A 19359-nucleotide genomic window follows, 5' to 3' on the forward strand; every position below is an offset into this window, starting at 1 on the left:
CCCCCCCCCCCTCCGCCCCCCCGCCCCCCCCGCCCACGGCTCTAAGTAGGGAAAGTAAGATAAAAAGGAGCCAAGCATTTTATAGAAACAAGGCTTACAAAAAAGACATCCAATATACAAAAAGCCCTCTAGCCCCTGAATCCCAGCATCCATGGGTTCTACCCTTGTCAAAGAGGCTCTCATACCAATGTTAGGTCTTCACTAGACCGTCCCAAGGATTATCTAACATAGAACCACCAGGACGAGGGTTAGAGAAACAAGCGTAAGAAACCCTAGCGAGGTTTCCATTGACCCAATGTAGTACACAGCACATGACCGCGATGGATTGTGGCTAGCAACTCACCACCCAATTGTAGAGTCCGAACTCACCCCCGAGCCTAGGGTCGGATTGCCACCAACCTACCATGCACCGATGACCACAACCTCGCGTCCCATACCATCAAGCCAAGCCACCTTGCTAACAGCTCCATGGCCACAAGATCCTTCACCCTTCCTTGGTAGCCCCAAGCCACCGTGTGACTACTTGATCTCTCGTGTCTAATAAGTGACCCCAAGTTCCCTTATATAGTAATAACCTCGCTATAAGTGGCCTGCTTTTATTTAAAAAGCTTTGTTGCTTTTACTTATAAGCTTTTAGCCATTATTAATAAGCTCACAGCTAATCTAGACCTCTTCTTGCTAGCACCCTTAGCCCACGTGTGAACCCTCTCGGTTCCCATGCCTGTGGTTAAGCCTTAACCCTAATTCTAGGTTAACCCTAACCGTAATCGTAAGTTAGTCCACGTGTTCTCTACCCTAAGCCTAGGCTGATCGGGACGTAACAAATAGAGATGAAGATTGCACTCATGAAGAGAGTACCACTAGAAATCCACTCATCATAGGGAGTAGCACCTAGACATGGGAAGTCTGCCATGAATCAGCCGCGAAAGCTTGGGCCATAAGCTCCAAGAAAGGTAACAATCACAAAGGTAATCAAGGACATATGGCATGTGCCTTTCATAGTGCGTCCCAGGGCTCCATATGCCCCAACACACGTCACAATGTACCTAAAGCCCCGTGTGCCTAGGCCCATCCCTCATGTGCATGAGCATACTGAAATCCCTTTGTTACAGGAACCTTCCACCTTCAGTTTCTTGCATAGCTCCAAGGCGTCCGCTTTGAGTGAGCTACCCTCTACCATACCTGTCACGCGAATGTGTAAGGCCTTAGTCTTCCTCCGCTTCTCTTCTTTGAGTGTCTCGTGTATAATGTTCCTCTTCTCTTCCACTATGATGGGCAAGGAAAACATAAACATAGCTATCTCAATAAGGTGATAAAAAACTGTCCATCGAAACTCATCATGGAATACTAGGAACATAGAAACATGAGCGGAGCTATAAACATGAGTGGAGCATCCGCCCTCAATAGATGATATACCGATCTCCAAAATATCAAGCATTGGGTTAGTGAGTATGGCCAAGAGGTCTCCCTCAGCTACGTCACATGGAAAGGTAGCTCGATGGCGGTGAAGCATGTCCTCAATTTAGAGTTGATGAGGAGATTGTAGCCGGCGTCCGGGGGAGCGAGGGCATCGGGTACGCTAGAATGCGGAGGCCCAGTCTGTGGTAACTCCTCTCAGGCATGGTGGGTCCAGAGCAGCTGGAGGTGGGTCTACAAGATCCATTGTAACGGTGTCCTCCACCTCCTCGGTCCAAAAGAAACTAGTGATGGTTGGCTAGCGAGGGAGGGGGCCAAGTGAGTCCGGCCGAAGCTCTCTCAAGAAAGTGTCCCTGTCTCTGAGGAGCTCAAGCAGGAAGAGGCCTAGGCAACGCTGGTCCGGAAAGTCAATGATCCTGGAGAGTGGACCAAATCCCTCACAAACCAGACAGTGAAACCTCCCACCGATCTCATAGTAAACTAGGCAACGGCATATGTAATACTCCTCCATCTCAACCTCTGTGGCATAATCGGCATATGCTATCCTCTGTGGGTCTCCATATGAGCTTCCCGGCTCTAAAGATGCGCTTCACTCTACCTATCTCCACTCTGAGGTGGTGGGATGAAACCTGTATCTGGCCAATCACAATCCGCATGGCATGGAATATGTGAACGCTCAAGTAGCCCGGTTGCTTGATGAATCCATTGTCAATGACCGTGAGGAAGTGAAAACTGTAGAAGTGCATCTTCGTTGGGAGCTCCAAAGGTGTGATCTATGTGCAATGGGTGTAGAGGCTGAGAAGATATAACCGGATAACCCAGTTGGTATCCTCATGAGAAAACCGGAGAAAAGGCAGCCCCTCTCACACACACACTCTCTCCCTCATTCTCTCCCTCCCTCCCTCCCTCCCGCCTTTCTCAAGATCTTCATTTTACTTTGTACCCTTGAATCTTGATGATGTATCCAGATGATAAGGATGGACTATTTTGGTCTCACAGGTCATTTTGGCCTTTTGCATATGTTTAATACAGCTTTCTTTCTTTCTTTAATATCATGATTGTATACTCCATGCATATAGCTTTGCATTCTCCTAGTAGTAGAGCTCATCCCCTGCACACCCAGATTCAGCTTTTTTTGTTCAGTACTTTTTCATTTTGTTGGGATGACAGAGGATACTCCATACAGGTACTCTGATTTGTCTCATAGGCCGAGTTCGGTCTTTTGGAAGACGTTAATAAAATCTCTCTCTCTCTCTCTCTCTCTCTCTCTCTCTCTCTCTCTCTCTCTCTCTATATATATATATATATATATATATATATATATATTATATCTATCTATCACTATATATATATATATATATATATATATATATATCTACCTATCACAATATATATATATATATATATATATATATATATATATATATATATATATATATATATATATATATATAAAACAGATGCCTCTAACACGCCTCTTAACGTCTCTAAAAAATACGAGTCTTTTGGGACGCGTACCATACCCGCCTCGTACCAAACGCCTCTGACACCTCTAACAACCTTGTACAAGACTGTCCATGGAAACTCATCATGGAATACTAGGAACATAGAAACATGAGAGCAACATCAGCCCCCAGTAGATGGTATACCACTCTCCAAAATATCAAGCATGGGGCTAATGAGTATGGTCAAGAGGTCTCTCTCATCTATGTCACGTGGAAACATAGCTTGATGGTGGTGGAGCATGCCCTGGATCTGAAGCTCATGAGGGGATCATGGCCCACAACCGAAGGGCCGGGGACGTCAGGCACGCTAGAGTGTGGAGGTCCAATCTTAGGTAACTCCTATCGAGCGAGGTGGGTCCCGAGCAGCTCGAGGTGGGTCCACAAGATCCACTGTATCAATGTCCTTCACCTCCTGGGTCTAGAAGAAACTGGTGATGGTTGGCTAGCGAGGGAGGGGGCGGGCGAAGCTCTCTCAAGAAAGTGTCTCTGTGTCTGAGAGCTCAAGCACGAAGAGGCCTAGGCAACGCTGGTCCTAGAAGTCAATGATCTTGAAGAGTGGACCAAATCCCTCACGAAATAGACAGTGAAACCTCCCACGGATCTCATAGTACACTGGGCAGCAGCATATGTAATGCTCCTACGTCTCAACCTCTGTGTGGCATAATTGGAAGATGCTCTCCTCTCGGTTTGTATATGAGCTTCCTTGCTTTGAAGTCGCGCTCAGCTCTACCTGTCTCCACTCTGAGGCGGTGGAGAGAGAGAAAGAAAGAAAGAAAGAAAGTTATAATAACGTCCACGGGAGGCCGAATCCGACCTATGGGACAGATCAGGTACATCCATTTACATTCCACTCTAGGTATCGATGCCAAAGAGGCATAAAACTGGAAAAGAAATAACTCAAAATGAACTCTTAAGACTCTTAAGAGTTTAAATTACAATGGGTTCTATTGCATCTAGTTCAAAATTGAGGTTCAAAATAAAAATAGCTATATTTCAACCATGGATGGATTTGTTCTTGAGGGGGGTGAGGTACGGAATTCTTTAATGATTGCTTGTCCTCCTCTGTATATTGCCCATTTGCCATTCTTTCTTGCTTCTTTAACTTTATTCAGCTCTGCCGATCTGTTCTTGAGTTGTAGCGGGGTGAGTTCATCAGCTATCCATACCTTTGTCCCTTGGAGAGACCTTGTTTGCTTCATCACTGCTATTTTCTCATTGTTGTCCATATAGGAGACTTTTGCCTGTGTACCCTTTACTATAATAGAGATAGGGTCTCCTAAGTCCACGAAGGGGACTACTTTGCTCAGTTGTGCTGTAAGTACATCTGTATCTAATATGTAGTCTTCTCGAAGCTCTTGAGCTATGTCTGCCCTATCCCAGCCTTGAGGAAGACACCTTTTTGTTACTTTCCATTCCTTCCTTTTCTTTGACCCCTGAGATATGACTTCTTTAACAAAAACTTGTGAGTTAACTAAATTTACCTTTGAAACATGGTTTGTCGTTTCTGTTTGTAGTGTTGTAGGTATGGGTCCTTCTCGTGCTTCCTCTTGCTTCGTCTTCATGGCTTGCACTTGCACTTTCAGTTCGTTGATTTGTTCATCTTTCTTGATAGTCTCGTGTTTCAGTGCTGCTAATTCTCCCTGGAGTTTCTTCAGTTCTTGCATGAGGTAGGCTTCCCATGGTGTCGGCTTGCTCACGGGTGGAGGAATGGGCGGTAATCGTCGTGAAGCGGTGACTGAGGCAAAAGACTTCTTACTTTCCATGTGTTGCTGCTGATAAAGGAGAGGGCTGTTGGTGGAACGAGTCTCCCCTCAAGGGTACCCTCTCCCCTTTGGGGGAGACTCAGAAAGTGCGACCTACAAGATGCTCAGCTACAGGAGAGAGAGAGAGAGAGAGAGAGAGAGAGAAAGCTGTATTAACGTCTACTAGAGGCCGAACTCGACCTATAAGACAAATCAATGTACAACTGCCAATGTCTTCTGGATGTCCAGAAAAAAAAGGACAATGAACATGAAATAAACTGAGCTGGTGGGGGGGTGTGATGGATAGAGCACTACTGCTAGAGACTCAGTATGCAACCTATATGCGTAGGGTATACAAGAATGCAATGCAGATCTATCTAGCTCCAACCAGTACCATAATGGGAGAGAGAGAGAGAGAGAGAGAGAGAGAAAGAAAGAAAGATATATTAAGCGTCTACTAAAGACCCAATGGGCCTATGAGACCAAAGTGACACAATAATGTCCATGGCATATCTCATCATGGAATGGAAAACAAAACAGAAAGAAAACATAAATATTGCTATCTCAGTGGGGGGATACAAAACTGTCCATGGAAACTCGTCATGGAATACTAAGAACATAAAAACATGGGAGCAACATCAGCTCCGAGTAGATGATATACCCCTCTCCAAAATGTCAAGCATGAGGCTGACGAAGATGGCCGAGAGGTCTCCCTCAGCTATGTCACGTGGAAAGGTAGCTCGATGGCTGCGGAGCATGTCCTGGATCTGGAGCTGATGAGATGATCATGGCAGACGGGGGGGACGCGGGGGGGGGGGGGGGGGTGGTTCGTCGGGCACGCTGGAGTGCAAAGGCTCGGTCCGAGGTAACTCCTCTCGGCGAGGTAGGTCCAGAGCAGCTCGTGGAGGGAAAGTTATATTAACATCTACAAAAAGGCCAAATTGGCCTATGACACCGAACTGTTACAATGTTTCCATGATATATCACATCCCAGATGGTATAAAAAATGAAATAAACTCAATGTAAAAGGGTAACAGCTGGGTACTATGATAGAGCTAAGTGATAGATGAGGTAATGTATAGAGCTCCCTCTCATGATACTTTCAAATGTACTTCACAACATTATTAATTTCTCCCATGGAATCGGATGCATAACAAATAGTGTCACCCCACTTAGCACTCCTGCACACAATACATGTACATATCAATTACCTTCATTCCATAGCCATGAATGATTGGAGTATACAAATCAGCCGTCAGTTTTTCCAAGGAGATGTCTTCGATCAAGTTGTATGCTTTCTCAATCTGGCAAAAGAAAGTCCTCATGAATTAAAAATCTACACACTGGCAGGTTCTAAAACAAGGAATAAACAACTTAGGTTATGACCATACATAAAACTTGATAAAGAGAAAGTCAGTTCAATCCTATTTTTGAGATAAGGTCGTCTCCCTAGTTCAAGTACATTGTCCGATTTTGTATGTGCGGTGACGAGATATTCATAAGCCTTTACGGTGGCAACCATGCCATTATTCCTCATGGCATTTACTATATCTTCAGCCTGTACAACAAACGAGGACAACTGTGTTATTCCAGTTTAGAAGCCATGCCACGTATGGAAGAGTATATCCATGTCAAGGTAAGAAAGGAGGCGTGATAAGAGAACTTTCTGGAGAGCAATCAAAAAAGCTTTTAAAACAACATGATGTTACAAGAGCTAAGCAGCCCAAAAGTCACAAATAATAAGAAGACAATATCATTTATGCAATTCAATTTGGTCTAGAGAACAATTCAAGAATTCTACTCGTCAAGCTTCAAATTTAGCATTTACAATCATGTGTAGATGTGCATTGTCAAACTGCGCTAGCCTCTTTCAAAGCAAAGATGCATTGGTGGTGGTGGAGGGGAGCATGCTTATCAGCTTTGGCAGATATCTAAGCCATTGCGTTGGTGGAAAATATGCCTTAATAGAATTTGGGAAAATAAACTCAATTTGAAACAGAGAATCTTCTTGTGGAGATGCCTGGTTGGGTGCTTACTCTGGGTATACTACTAGCCAAGAGACACATTGCCTCGCCACACTGTTACAGGCGCTATCATGCATGAGAAACGGTACCTCATTTGCTTTGGCACTGTCCGTCTTCTCATGCTCTTCTTGATAGGCTTTCTGGATATTTGAAGGCTCGTTTTCCTCAACATCCTTTGCAATTCTGGTTTTTTGGCACACATTCCAATGAATTATCATACTACTCAATTTCTTGTAGACAAGATTGTATGCACTACGGACTCTCTGGCATGATAGAAATCAGTGAGTCTTTACCCATCGATCGGTTGATACCTATACTTAATTTAGATGCTCTTTGCGTGAATCTCTCTTGGACTCTTATGCCTTGGATGAGATCACTACTAGGCAATTAGATGTGTTTTTCCACTATTTCTAGCTTGTCCTTCCACATGGATAGTTATGCTTGTACAATACTTTGAGTAATTAATCACAAAAGAGAGAGAGAGAGAGAGAGAGAGAGAGAGAGAGAGAGAGAGAAATGAAATGAAATGATATATTAACGTCCTCAAAAGGCCAAAATGACCTATGAGACCAAAAAGGTTACAACAATTGGTGGATCTGATACAATGTCTGTGTAGGAAAAGCTAAAACAACTAAACAACTAATTGAAACTGAAACAACAACTATGAGGAAAAGTAAGGTACTAGGAGCACCTAATGGATAACATCTGGGAAGGAAAAATCCAGCAACAATGGTAAGCATCATATACATCACTATCCAAAGATGTCTCTCATCGGTCGATGGCAGATATCGTCAATGTCCTCCATGGTGAGTACTCTGACTGGACGTCTCCCATGCCGTGCTAGTATGGTCCAGATCCTCTGTTGTAGTCCCCACCGGTGTCGGGATGGGCGGCCTCTCATCTTGGGGCGCCTGGACCGCCCCAGCTCTATAGCCCGATCAATCAGTGTACCTCTGGTGCAGCTATACTCTGGGACTAGCTGCATGCCTGCTGGCCTGACTGCTCAGTCTCTGGTCAAAAGAAGTCTGTAATCTGCCTCTGTAGGTGTCTCTCCCTCTCTGATCCCCTCCCTCTCAAGAGACCCTCTCTGTGTCTACGCAACTCCAGCAAGTATAATCCGAGGCATCTCTGATCCTGGCATCTCATGACTCTCGAAAGTGGTCCAAAACCCTCTCTGAAGAGAGAGAGAGAGAGAGAGTGTGTGTGTGTGTGTGTGTGTGTGTTTTCAGGAAAAGATAAAGGAAAAGAGAAGATGAAGGAATCTGCGGGGATTGATCAAGATGGTTTTCAACAACCTAAGAAGGTGGTTGTATTGAAGCAACGCCCCGTTCAATCTCGTCAATGGGATGCTTCTTCTCCCTTACCAGGACAGGCTTCTACTTCAACTCCTGTCCTTCAAAATTGGGTGGGGGTTTTGAAGAAGGGCATCCCCATATGCGATTCAGAAGAAGGGGATAATGCTATGTCTTTCATGGGTCATGATGGAATGCAGCCCATGCAAGCAGAGGCTTTGCCTCTCTGATGTCTTGTTTTTATATCTGATACTTTGCTGTATATACCTCTTTCATGCCTCAAACACTTAAGTGCTTTACCTACAATGTACAGAGCCTCTGCAATGTTTCAAAGTGGAGGCTTTTATGGAATTATGTACATAAAATGCAGCCGGATATTGTTTGTTTGCAAGAGCATAATCAACACTCCATGGTTGGTCATCATGTTTATTTTGGCGGTTATGATATATATTATGCTGGTACCACTACCTACTTAGGTGTATGCATACTGGTTAGATATGAGCTGGAGCCTCTTTTAGCCTTCAATGACAGCAGTGGCAGATGGATGGTCATACAATGTAATGTCAATGGTGATATTCTTAAGTTTGCATCAGTCCATTTCTCTATCATTGGGGAAGTGGTCATGTGTTATACAAAATATGGAAATGTCTGCTCCACTGTTAAAATTATAAACTGCTTGGCAAGAGATACAACCTGAACTTTCTTACCTAGAAGTTACAACTTACAAGTTATTATTCTGTCAACTTGAATGTAGGTAAATCCTGATGACATCCAACTCACTGCAGAGAACCTAGGAGCATTCAACCGAGGCAAGAGACACTGGAAGATGCCATCTATGCTGAGCTCCATAGAGAGCTAGAGGAGATAGATATGTGCATCACCCGTACTCGAGGTCGTGAGCGCCTTGCTGCTAGCGGTTCTCATTCCACCACCACGAGTAGAGGAGGCATTAGTGTAGCGTGTCGAGGCTGCCAGATTAGACGAGGAGGAGCTCGACCACCCATCCAAACATATCGGCGACGGGGCTCTACTAGCTCTTCTACTTGTGCTGCAGCAGATGAGGATGCATCACTTGGTCAGGATGGAGCCCTTGAGGATGTAGATGCTCGGAGCCCCGAGTATGATGATGATGGCAATCTCATCTCAGATGGGGATTTTCATTTAGAATCTAGTGAGGAGCCTTCTCCTAATAGTGATGAGTCTAATGACTCGAGTGAGGCTGCTAGTGGTAGATCCGATAGTTCAAACTCTGGAGTCTGAGACTCTGAGTGAATCTTTATGATGATGATGGCATGTAATATGTATGAATCTTTTTGATGTATGAATCATGAATCTATTGTCTTTTGAGTGTTCAAATATTCTTAATTTTTGTAAAATTAAATGGTGATATCGTCTACAGTCTAGACTCTACCGTCTAAGGTCTTGAAAGTTGACTCTCTCTCTCTCTCTCTCTCTCTCTCTCTCTCTCTCTCAAGACGTTGATATATCATTTCATTTCATTTCATTTTCTCTCTCTCTCTCATAATCTATCTATCTATCACTATCTATATGATATATATATATATATCTATCTATCTATCATGATTCATTGTGTATGTATGTATGTATATATATAAAAGACGCCTCTAACACGCCTGTAACGTCGCAAAAAAATACGAGTCTTTCGAGGCACATACCATACCCGCCTTGTACCAAACGCCTCTGACGCCTCTAACAACCTTGTCATGCTCTAATGAGACCATCCAGCACTTGCTATGGTGTTGTATTGACACCCAAGATTTCTTGCATGGTTTATTTGTGTGTTTGACTGCCAGATTTCATGGTACACATTTCTCCAAGAACTTTTGGATCTTTGGGAGATATTAGAGGAGGCTAGCAAGAATGGCTCCAATTTTCGAATAGACTACTTTCGTCAATCATTGGGCCAATCATTATATGACTACTATCGGCTCCAACAGCTAGATCAAACACATCTAGATTTGTTTTTCCATGGTTTTTTGTTTTCGTGAGTTAATGAGAAACACCCTCATGAGGGTGCTTCTCTTGGAACAGTAAAGTAATAGAACAATGGTTTTACAAAAAAAACAAAAAAAAGTATGTGCATGTGCGTCTCTCTCATAAAAGATTCCAAGGTCTATACGACCACAATTAATACACACATCATCAGTGTAACCATCATGCACATTGGCATGAAAACATGTTTTAAAACATCATCAGTGTATCCATTATGCATATTGGTATGAAAACATGTTTTAAAAATACATCTTGATAATAGTGGAATATATACAAACTTACAAATTGCACTTATTTAAGAACAATCAGACACAAGTAAGGAAAACACTCCATAAAGGTTCGCAAAGCATACATGGAAGACACTAAATGAAGGTTTGCAAAGGATACATGGACATAAAGAAAAAAAGATACAAATTTATGCAAACATGTTGAAAAAGTCACAACTCACTAGCTACCTCATGAGACAGAGAGAAATGAAATGAAATGTTATATTAATGTCTTCAAAAGGCCAAAGTGACCTATGAGATGAGAGAGAGAGAAAGAAAGAAAGAAAGAAAGATTTTATTAACGTCTTCCAAAAGACCGAACTCGGCCTATGAGACAAATCGGAGTACATGTATGGGGTATCCTCTGTCATCCCAACAAAATGAGAGAGAGAGAGAAGGATTCTATTAACGTATTCAAAAAGACCAAAGGGTCTATAAGAGCATACAAGTGCATGTGCAAGCATGCATATGAGAGAGAGAGAGAGAGAGAGAAGAGACCTTAGAGATTTCGAGTGTCTTTGCAAAAAAAACGATCAACGGTTCATAAGTGGTTGCCGAAGGTTCCAAACCATTCTTTTTCATTGTCTGTATTAGATCTATGCAAAGATCAATCTACTACAAGAACACAAGGAAGTTAGTTTTAACCAAACACATTTTTAATAAGGAACAAGGTTGTTCGTTAATCCAAAGAATGTGAAGCAACCAACAAATATGTTTTGAAATTGTTAATGCAAGTAGAGTTAAAATTTTGAAACTTGCATAATTGACAATGAACCTAAGTGTGTTATGAGAATAGTCTAGAGCAAACACAATTTACCATGCACATTGTTTATGAGAAGAAATACTAATCTTTCTTTGACTTGTAACACAAGAGATGGCCCAAAGAATGCTACAAAGAGATAATAGTAGCGTAGTCACAAGCATAGGCTATGCATCAAGAAATGAAATGCGAGCACTACTAAAAGCCTAAAACAACCTTCTAGGATATCATATCAAGTTCAATGTAGTTTCAATCATCTAAGAAAAAGAAAATCCAATTGCGCACAACTTGGAGAAAATGTAAAAATTTTAGAATATAGATATTGCTCTTAAGTATAAAGTAATACAACATCCTAAATTTTAGAATATAGATATTGCTCTTAAGTATAAAGTAATACAACATCCTAAATTTATGTGTCAAGACTATGAAAAATTATTATCTTTCACAATCACATGTGCCAATCAATCTTTTTAGAACACAAACATTACCAAGAAACAATCAAATCCATATGATTGGTCAATGTCATTGTGATATTATGCTTTTGTAGGTCCTTGATAATCTATTGTTATTTAGCAAGCTCAGGAGCTATTGATGCCATCTCGCGAGAGTCGCAGGTCACAGCCTCCAACTCCATTAGAAAATCTTCACCTTGTCCGCTTCCGAATCACCATCCTAACACTATGGAAGCAAGAGCATAAGAGGATACAACATGTGGTATATGCAAGCAACACTCACAAGTAGTAGGATCTTTCAGAGCATAAAACTTTAAACTCAAAATTCACAATAGCGCAGATGAAGAACAATATTGTATTATTGATAAGATACAATAGATGACAAAGCCCCATGCTCGTGTGCTTCGACTTCAATAGCTGATCTCGAATTGCTAAGACAAAGGCTATATGCCAGTAGAGGCTAGGGAGTGTTGGATGACCTACATATTTAGTGTTAGGGTTTTCAAACAGCAAAGCACGCGCACACACAGTGATAGTATCTAGGAGAGAGAGAGACGCACACAACTCAATATAGATTGAATGATTGGGAAATGTGCCCAAGTACAAAAGATAAAGTACACCTCATAAGTGGAGAGGGTGTACACATGCACGGGCAAAAAACCTCCTAGTGAGAGCCATAGTGCCCTAGTCAACTAAGTGTGTTCACACACATCAGTGCTTGTGACAGAAATGTCTACAAAGCCTCTTCGAGTGATATGTGAACATGTACAAGGATATGGTTGATCAATCTCCAAAAGGCAACAAGCCAAAGCTTTACGAAAAGCTTCGAACTTCTCATGAGGAAGAGCCTTCATGAACAAATCTGCCATGTTGTCATGTCTAGACACATAGACCAAGCTGATCTCTCCTACAGAGAGCCTCTCCCTAACATAATGATAGAGCACCTATACGTGCTTAGTGCAAGCATGAAACACTGGTTTCCTCGCAACTGCCAATGCGCTCTCACTATCAATAAATGTACAAGTGGAGGATAGTTGTCCAACACTCAAAGCAGCCAAAAGGTGTCACTCAAAGCAGCCAAAAGGTGTCTGAGCCATACACACTCACCCGTCGATGAAAAAGTTGCCAGTACTTAGCTTCAAAGCTCGAAGTGGCCACTGTTGTGGCTGCTTATTGGTGAGCCATGATATACATGAATCACCAAGACGGAAGCAAAAGCCACTAGCGGACACCCTCGTGTCGTAACATCCTACCTAGTCTAAATCACTAAAAGCATGCAGCTCTGACTCACCCCCGCCCCGCCCCCCGACGTGGCGGGATAGAACAATCCAAGGAACTAGGTGCCCTACAAGCGGAAAACCCGCTTAAAACCTACCAATGCTTGGTACTAGGCAATGCATAAATCTACTCATTTGTGACACCCCATACTGTAATTCAGCCTTGAAGACTGAAATCTAGTCAATATCGGGGCCTGTGAGTAGTATGTCATCAACGTATAAAACCACGACCAGAAAATCCTCTTTTCTCTTCTTGACAAAGAAGGTGCTCTCTATCGGACTACTGTAAAACGCATGTGCAACCAAGTATGCATGTATCTTCTCGTACCATGTCCTAGGAGCCTACTTAAGGCCATAAAAAGCTTTTCATAACCTGCACACTAAAACCCTAATGCAAGCAACCAATCAGGAGACAAGTCCCAATGATAGAGAACTTTGCTCTGATACCAAATGTTGGATGACCTCCACATTTAGGGTTAAGGTTTGCAATAGCCAAGCAGGCACACACATGGATAGTCTTAGTGTAAACGGAAGGGGCAACTGAACACGGAAAATCTAATCAATCCTGAAATCTGAAAATACACATAAGCATGCCAGATAAAACAAGATGACAAATCTGCACAGTACACCACACTAGGAGCTAGAAGATGGGCTGACCCCCCCCCCCCCCCCCTTCTTTATGGTTAGATTACCAAAAAGGAGTCTACTTCCAATACCACTTTGCGGGTGCCCAGGGTTCACCACTAGCTGCACCTGTTTCTTCCAATACAATATGAAAACAAGAAAACATCACATAATCTGAATTTGCTGACAATTCTCAGCACAAGTGAGCATTCCCGGCATCAAGCACATGCAGGACAACTATGGACAGCCCATAGCACTCCCACATCAACCCGAGACAACTCAACATCGTCATCTTCCTCCTGTCTGGCTCATAGAGCAAGTCGACCAGCCCTCAAAGGCTGTTTTCAGCAGTCAACCAGCCCTCAGTAGCCACAGAAGAAAGCGACCAACAGTTGTACACAAGCCTGCAAACCTCCGGTCGGAAAGAAAATTGTCTAGACGACCACGACCAACACTTCCCCCCTGTTTTTAACCTCTGTCCAGCCTCTATTCAAGCTGTAAATCAGCCAGCCAGCAGTGGAGAACATGCAGAAGAAGTCGGCCAGCTTCTCCCATGCATCCAGTGAACTTCAGTCGCGATGGATGTCTGTAGAAACTTACCAACAGGCTGAAAACCAGCCGACCAGCCCTCATGCACCCTGAAAAGCATGCGCCCCCCTCCAATCTGGAGTTTTTGTCAATAATAGAGGCTTCCCCGCTGAAAATAGCCCACACATGTGCTTTTCTGGTCCAGAAAGGGGCGCCTACATGGAGGAGGTCCAAATAATGTCCAGTGCCCGGCCTTTGGCCGCCACGTGTATTAAATAAGTCCTGCTCAATGTGTACTCACTTATAAGTTGTTCGGTCACTTATAAGTGAGTGTGAACCTGCACCCATAATTATTAACATGTGAACTCATAAAGCTGTAAATTGACTTTTTGGGAATACTTACCACCTGCAAAACACATGTAGACCACCTGTCAGTCCCAAACAGGTGTGCACATACACGTCCACAGGGTGCCCAGGTGTCCCCGGCCCCATGGACAACACAGGCAGAAATCTCAGGCATTGTCCAAGCAAACAAGACAAGTCATCCAAAGATAAGATCAAAGTCATGCACACACATGAGTGCAAATATATTGGAAGAAACACCCATCTGCTCAGTTGTATCCGATAAAATGTCTAGGGCTCATGATCCTTCCGCAACCTTCCCAGAATATAAATACACAAGATCTCCAAGATAGCTAGTCCCAGAGACTTTCATCATGTCAGGCTCCATGGCCATACATGTACACCATGTCAAGCCCCACAAGCCACACATGTACTATCATGTCAGGCTACACCAGCCATACATGTACTGTCATATCAAGCTCCATATGCCACACAGACACCATGTCAGGCGACACCAGCCATACATGTATGTCATGTCAAGCTCCACATGCCACACATGAACAGGAGAAAAAAAAATAGAAGCTGTCACCAGCCTGGACATTTCCCAGTCTGAAAGGGGTCTGGTGGACTCCAGGATGTTTAAATATTTGGAAAATACAAGCTTTGGGAATGGGGGATTATCCTAGAATACAAAGGACCACACTCCTAAAATTTAGGAGAGTTGCTATTTTTGACCCGACTCCGATGGAAATTCTGTTCGCGTCATTACATCTAGAATTGAGTAGATACCAAGAGTTGGCAAAGTGCCTATGACAGAATGTCTACCAATTGGGATATTTTTAGAATCAGTAACTCGCGGCGGGTGCCCGGGGGACTAGGGTCTTTTACACACTTGTTGATACCATCAATGCATGTTAAAACACTTAAACATGGCCACAGCCTTAACACATATCCATCATCACTTTGCATAAAACATAAAGCTGGACAAAACATCCACAAATGCTGAAAATGGAGCTTGCACGTGTGACACCGCATAGAGACCGGAATGGACCGACCCCCCCCTTGAAGTATTTTATTACCCAAGGAGAATAATATCATGTACAAGCTTTGAGGGCCTTACTCTCCCCACAGGAGATGCTGGATTATCCCTATACAAATGCCATAACACAACCCAACACAAGGCTACCAAGCCGAAACATAAGCTGTAGAAATGCCGAGCCAACAATATAATCCATATACCTCCGTGTGGGTACTGATTCTTTCCCAAAAACCACGGGTCTTCATGCAATAGAGCTAGTATAGCAAGTACAACTCTCCATTCAGCCGGTACAACAAGTACAATGGCTGATACAGCAAGTACAACGGTTGGTACAGCAGGTACAATGGTTGGTACAGTCGGTACGATGGCTGGTACAGCAGGTACGATGGCTGGTACAGCAGGTACAATGGCTGGTACAGTAGGTACAGTGGCTGGTACAGCCAGTACGGTGGCTGGTACAATAGGTACGATGGCTGGTAAGCAGGTACAGCAAGTACGGTGGCTGGTACAGCCGGTACGATGGCTGCTACAACAGGTACGATGGCTGCCTTCAGTATTTCTTCGCGATGGAAGCCTCCAAAACAGTCCCCAACAGCCGGTATTCTTCATGGGCAGCCTTCAAGTGAGAGAGAAAGAGAGTAGCCATCATTAGGGAAGCCTTCAACAGTGGTAGAGGCTAGCGTGCAGCAAGAGAGCCTTCATTAATGAAGAGAGAGGGCTCCAATTTATAGATTTGGGCCTCCCATGAGCTAAAATGGCAAGAGAAGGCTAAGATGACAAGTGGAGAGCCACACAATAGCTGAAGTGACAAGTGTGAGGCCACTTGTCTCACTTTGATCCACTTTCTAACAAATGTCAGGCCACTTGTCTCACTTTGGTCCACCTCCTTGCCACATGTCCCAATCTAAGAGATGGGTCCTTCCATAAACTTTATCTCTAAAAATATCCCAACTGGTAGACATTCTGTCATAGGCACTTTGCCAACTCTTGGTATCTGCTCAATCCCAGATGTAATGACGCGAACAGAATTTCCATCGCAGTCGGGCCAAAAATAGCAACTCTCCTAAATTTTAGAAGTGTGGTCCTTTGTATTCTAGGATAATCCCCCATTCCCAAAACTTGTACTTTCCAAATATTTAAACATCCTGGAGTCCACCAGACCCCTTTCAGACTGGGAAATGTCCAGGCTGGTGACAGAAGCTGTAAGGAATTTTGTGACACCCAGGAGAGAGTGAGTCACACAACTCAATATAGATTGAATGATTGGGAAATGTGTGTCCAACTACAAAAGATAAAGTATACCTCATAAGTGGATAAGAGGATGTACACATGCACAGCAGAAAAAACTCCTAGTGAGGAAAAAAGTTCCCTGGCCAACTGAGTGTTTTCACACACATCACTGCTTGTGACAAATGTCTACAAGGAGAAAACTCACAATGATGACTTGTGAACTACATGAAGAAGGGGCTAGCTATGTATACGCAAAGTGTCCCATGTCTAGACCACATAGGTCCGCAGTCAAAGTCAGTGCCACTATCCGCTGTGTAAACTCGGCCCATAAAGAACTGCTCGTTGTTGCTATACAGTTTCCACGCCTCCCACGACCAACAAAGCTCATCTTGGACCCTGCAATGTCGAGACAAGATGTCCAAGAGTAAAGTCTATCCACTCCATGTGTGGATCGTTATGAAATAACGATCCACTATAGCATGTGGCCTATTTGACAATGTGTCAAACCTAATCAAAGCTATCTCTAAACCATCTCACCTCCTAGGCCACCATCCCGTGTGAATACGGGAATGTCAAGCACTCAACCTGCTCAAACATGGCTACTCCTGATAATGGGAACCGACAAGCGTGACCTAGTCGATGCCTAGGCATTACAATATGAGGGTGGAGCATTGATGTCTAACACCTCCTCTCAATGTCCACCAGAAGGTGAACTACCTCTATAACTTGATGTCGAGTTGATGAAGATGCCCCTCAAAATGATCCTTGCTAAGAGCCTTTGTGAAGATGTTCACCATGCACCTCTAGCTGTCACATTGCATCTTTCTAGACTGTTCTCACAATGCTGCTTCTACAGCACTCTCATATCTTGTAGAATACATTGCCTCACTTCATGCAAAGCATGCAGCTTTGTACTCAACCTCTGTTGATGAGAGTGCAACCGTGGATTTCTTCTTACTGAATTAAGAAATGCATCTCAAACTACGAGAAACAACACCCCACAACTGAGCACCTTGTATCTGAATCACCCAATCAATCCCAATCACAAAAGCCACGAAGGACCTTGCCATTGGAATAGGTGATGACATCATGACACACTCTTGAGTACCTTGGATGTATCTCGATTCTTTTTTTTTTTTCAGAAAGGAGACTTCTATTAAGTATGAAAAAATTTTACAAAATGGAGATTTCACACCAAGCAAGGTGGAGATCTCAACCAATCAGGAGCCCTGTGCTGCATATAGGGTCCTGAATGAGAGGACGTGAAAAAAATACCAATGTCCCACTCTCTCATAAACTGGCCGCGCTTTCTCTCCGCAACCCTCGAAGATCCCTGGATTCTCGCCCAAGTAGCCATGATGGTGTGAATAATATCACTCCAAATCCTGCAAAGACACTGAGAAACAAGAACGGGAGTACCCTCAATGGCCTCGGTGCATCTAGCCTTCCAGATATTCAACGCTGAAATGCTAGCAATAATCTCCCAAGAGCTGACTAACCTCTATGTCAGAGGGACAAAGTGTGAAAGTGGCAAATCCTGAAGACACCCACTTACTTACTTATCCCTGGACTTGTTGGAAAACCTACTTAAACACCCTTAGGTGGATAAGATATTATGTGTGTGAAGTAAGCAGTGATGTCAATGGCCATGCCACATGTCATTCACCTAGTATGTTTGATTAAGTCATAAGATAAGGTTTGCAACCTATAAAAGCATGTACTTGGTGTACTTTCATAATCATGCAATACAATCTACATTGAGTTGTGCAAGTACTGTGAGCATTGTTTTTCTCTCTCTAAGATCTCTCTTCTCTTTCTCTCTCTCTCTCTCTGCACACTCGATGATGGAGTTCTACCCTCCATAGCCTAGCTTGCAGCAAACCCTAGATCCTACAAATGGTATCAGAGCTCCCTGTTGTTTTAGGGTTTCTTCTCCTCATCCTCTGTATGCACCACATGCAGACACACAGCCACCTATCGATTGTTGCAAGCACCTCTGACGCTTGCAAGTTACACTCTCAGCACTGTGACACTTGAGCGCTGACATTCGGCTGCTCGAGATGAGGCAGCACAAGGTGTGCATGAACACACGTGCACTGTGTACGCAGGTGTCCATGAAGGATGGTCAAATCTGGCCTCTCTATGGCTGATTCAGCTCCGACCCGCTGATGCTCGCCGTTGCTGCGACCCTACACAGCCCATTACCGACACACAAAGGCCCTATCATCGTGCTTGTGAACCATGTCCTCTTTCTGCCATTTTTGAGCACATGTGCTGTCTCATGCTATCTCATGCTCTGCTTCGCCTACTGTCTCTGCAACAGCACGACGACACCAGCCAGGATTGTACTCTGTACCTGATCTGCACAAAACAGCTCCAACAGCACCGACCAGCCTCTGCCATTCATCGCTGCTTGCCTTTGCTCTTTGTGCATCGTCTACAAACCCTGCCCACCGCACATGCATTCACTGGCGACCTTGCATGCGCCTACCAGTTCACCACAAGGTAGCTGTCCCCACCATCTTTGGTACCACCAAGGGTACAAGAGCTGCCCTCTGCAGCCACAATGCTGACCGTGCTGTGTCTCCTCGCTGAGCCCGTCGATGTTGCCATCTCACAAAGCTGTCAACAGTAAGGTTAAAACCTTAGACTTCAGGGCTACTGCTTAAGCAATTTTCACATGGAGGGTGTGTCACCATTTGGCCACCCGAATGGTTTACTCTTGCTTTCACACTATGTACATATTGGATTGGTGTCCATGGCTTATGGAATGTGCCTATGCATGTAATTGACACGTGTCATGCTGTATAGTTGGATATGATATTCCGCTGGGACTTGATGTTATCATG

General features: G+C 43.8%; 1 protein-coding gene across 1 annotated transcript in view; it reads right to left on the reverse strand.

The window, feature by feature from the left end:
* The window catches only part of LOC147635822 (pentatricopeptide repeat-containing protein At4g21880, mitochondrial-like), a 168759-nt gene that overhangs the window by 92777 nt on the left and 56623 nt on the right, over nucleotides 1–19359 (reverse strand). Inside the window, 3 exon segments of the mRNA XM_086801180.1 lie at nucleotides 5875–5967; nucleotides 6126–6221; nucleotides 10757–10870. Of these exon segments, the coding sequence (XP_086657306.1) occupies nucleotides 5875–5967; nucleotides 6126–6221; nucleotides 10757–10870 (303 nt within the window).

Source organism: Cibotium barometz, chromosome 8 (genome assembly GCF_041138505.1).
Source record: "Cibotium barometz isolate CiBa-2024 chromosome 8, ASM4113850v1, whole genome shotgun sequence".
Classification (NCBI taxonomy): Eukaryota; Viridiplantae; Streptophyta; class Polypodiopsida; order Cyatheales; family Cibotiaceae; genus Cibotium; species Cibotium barometz.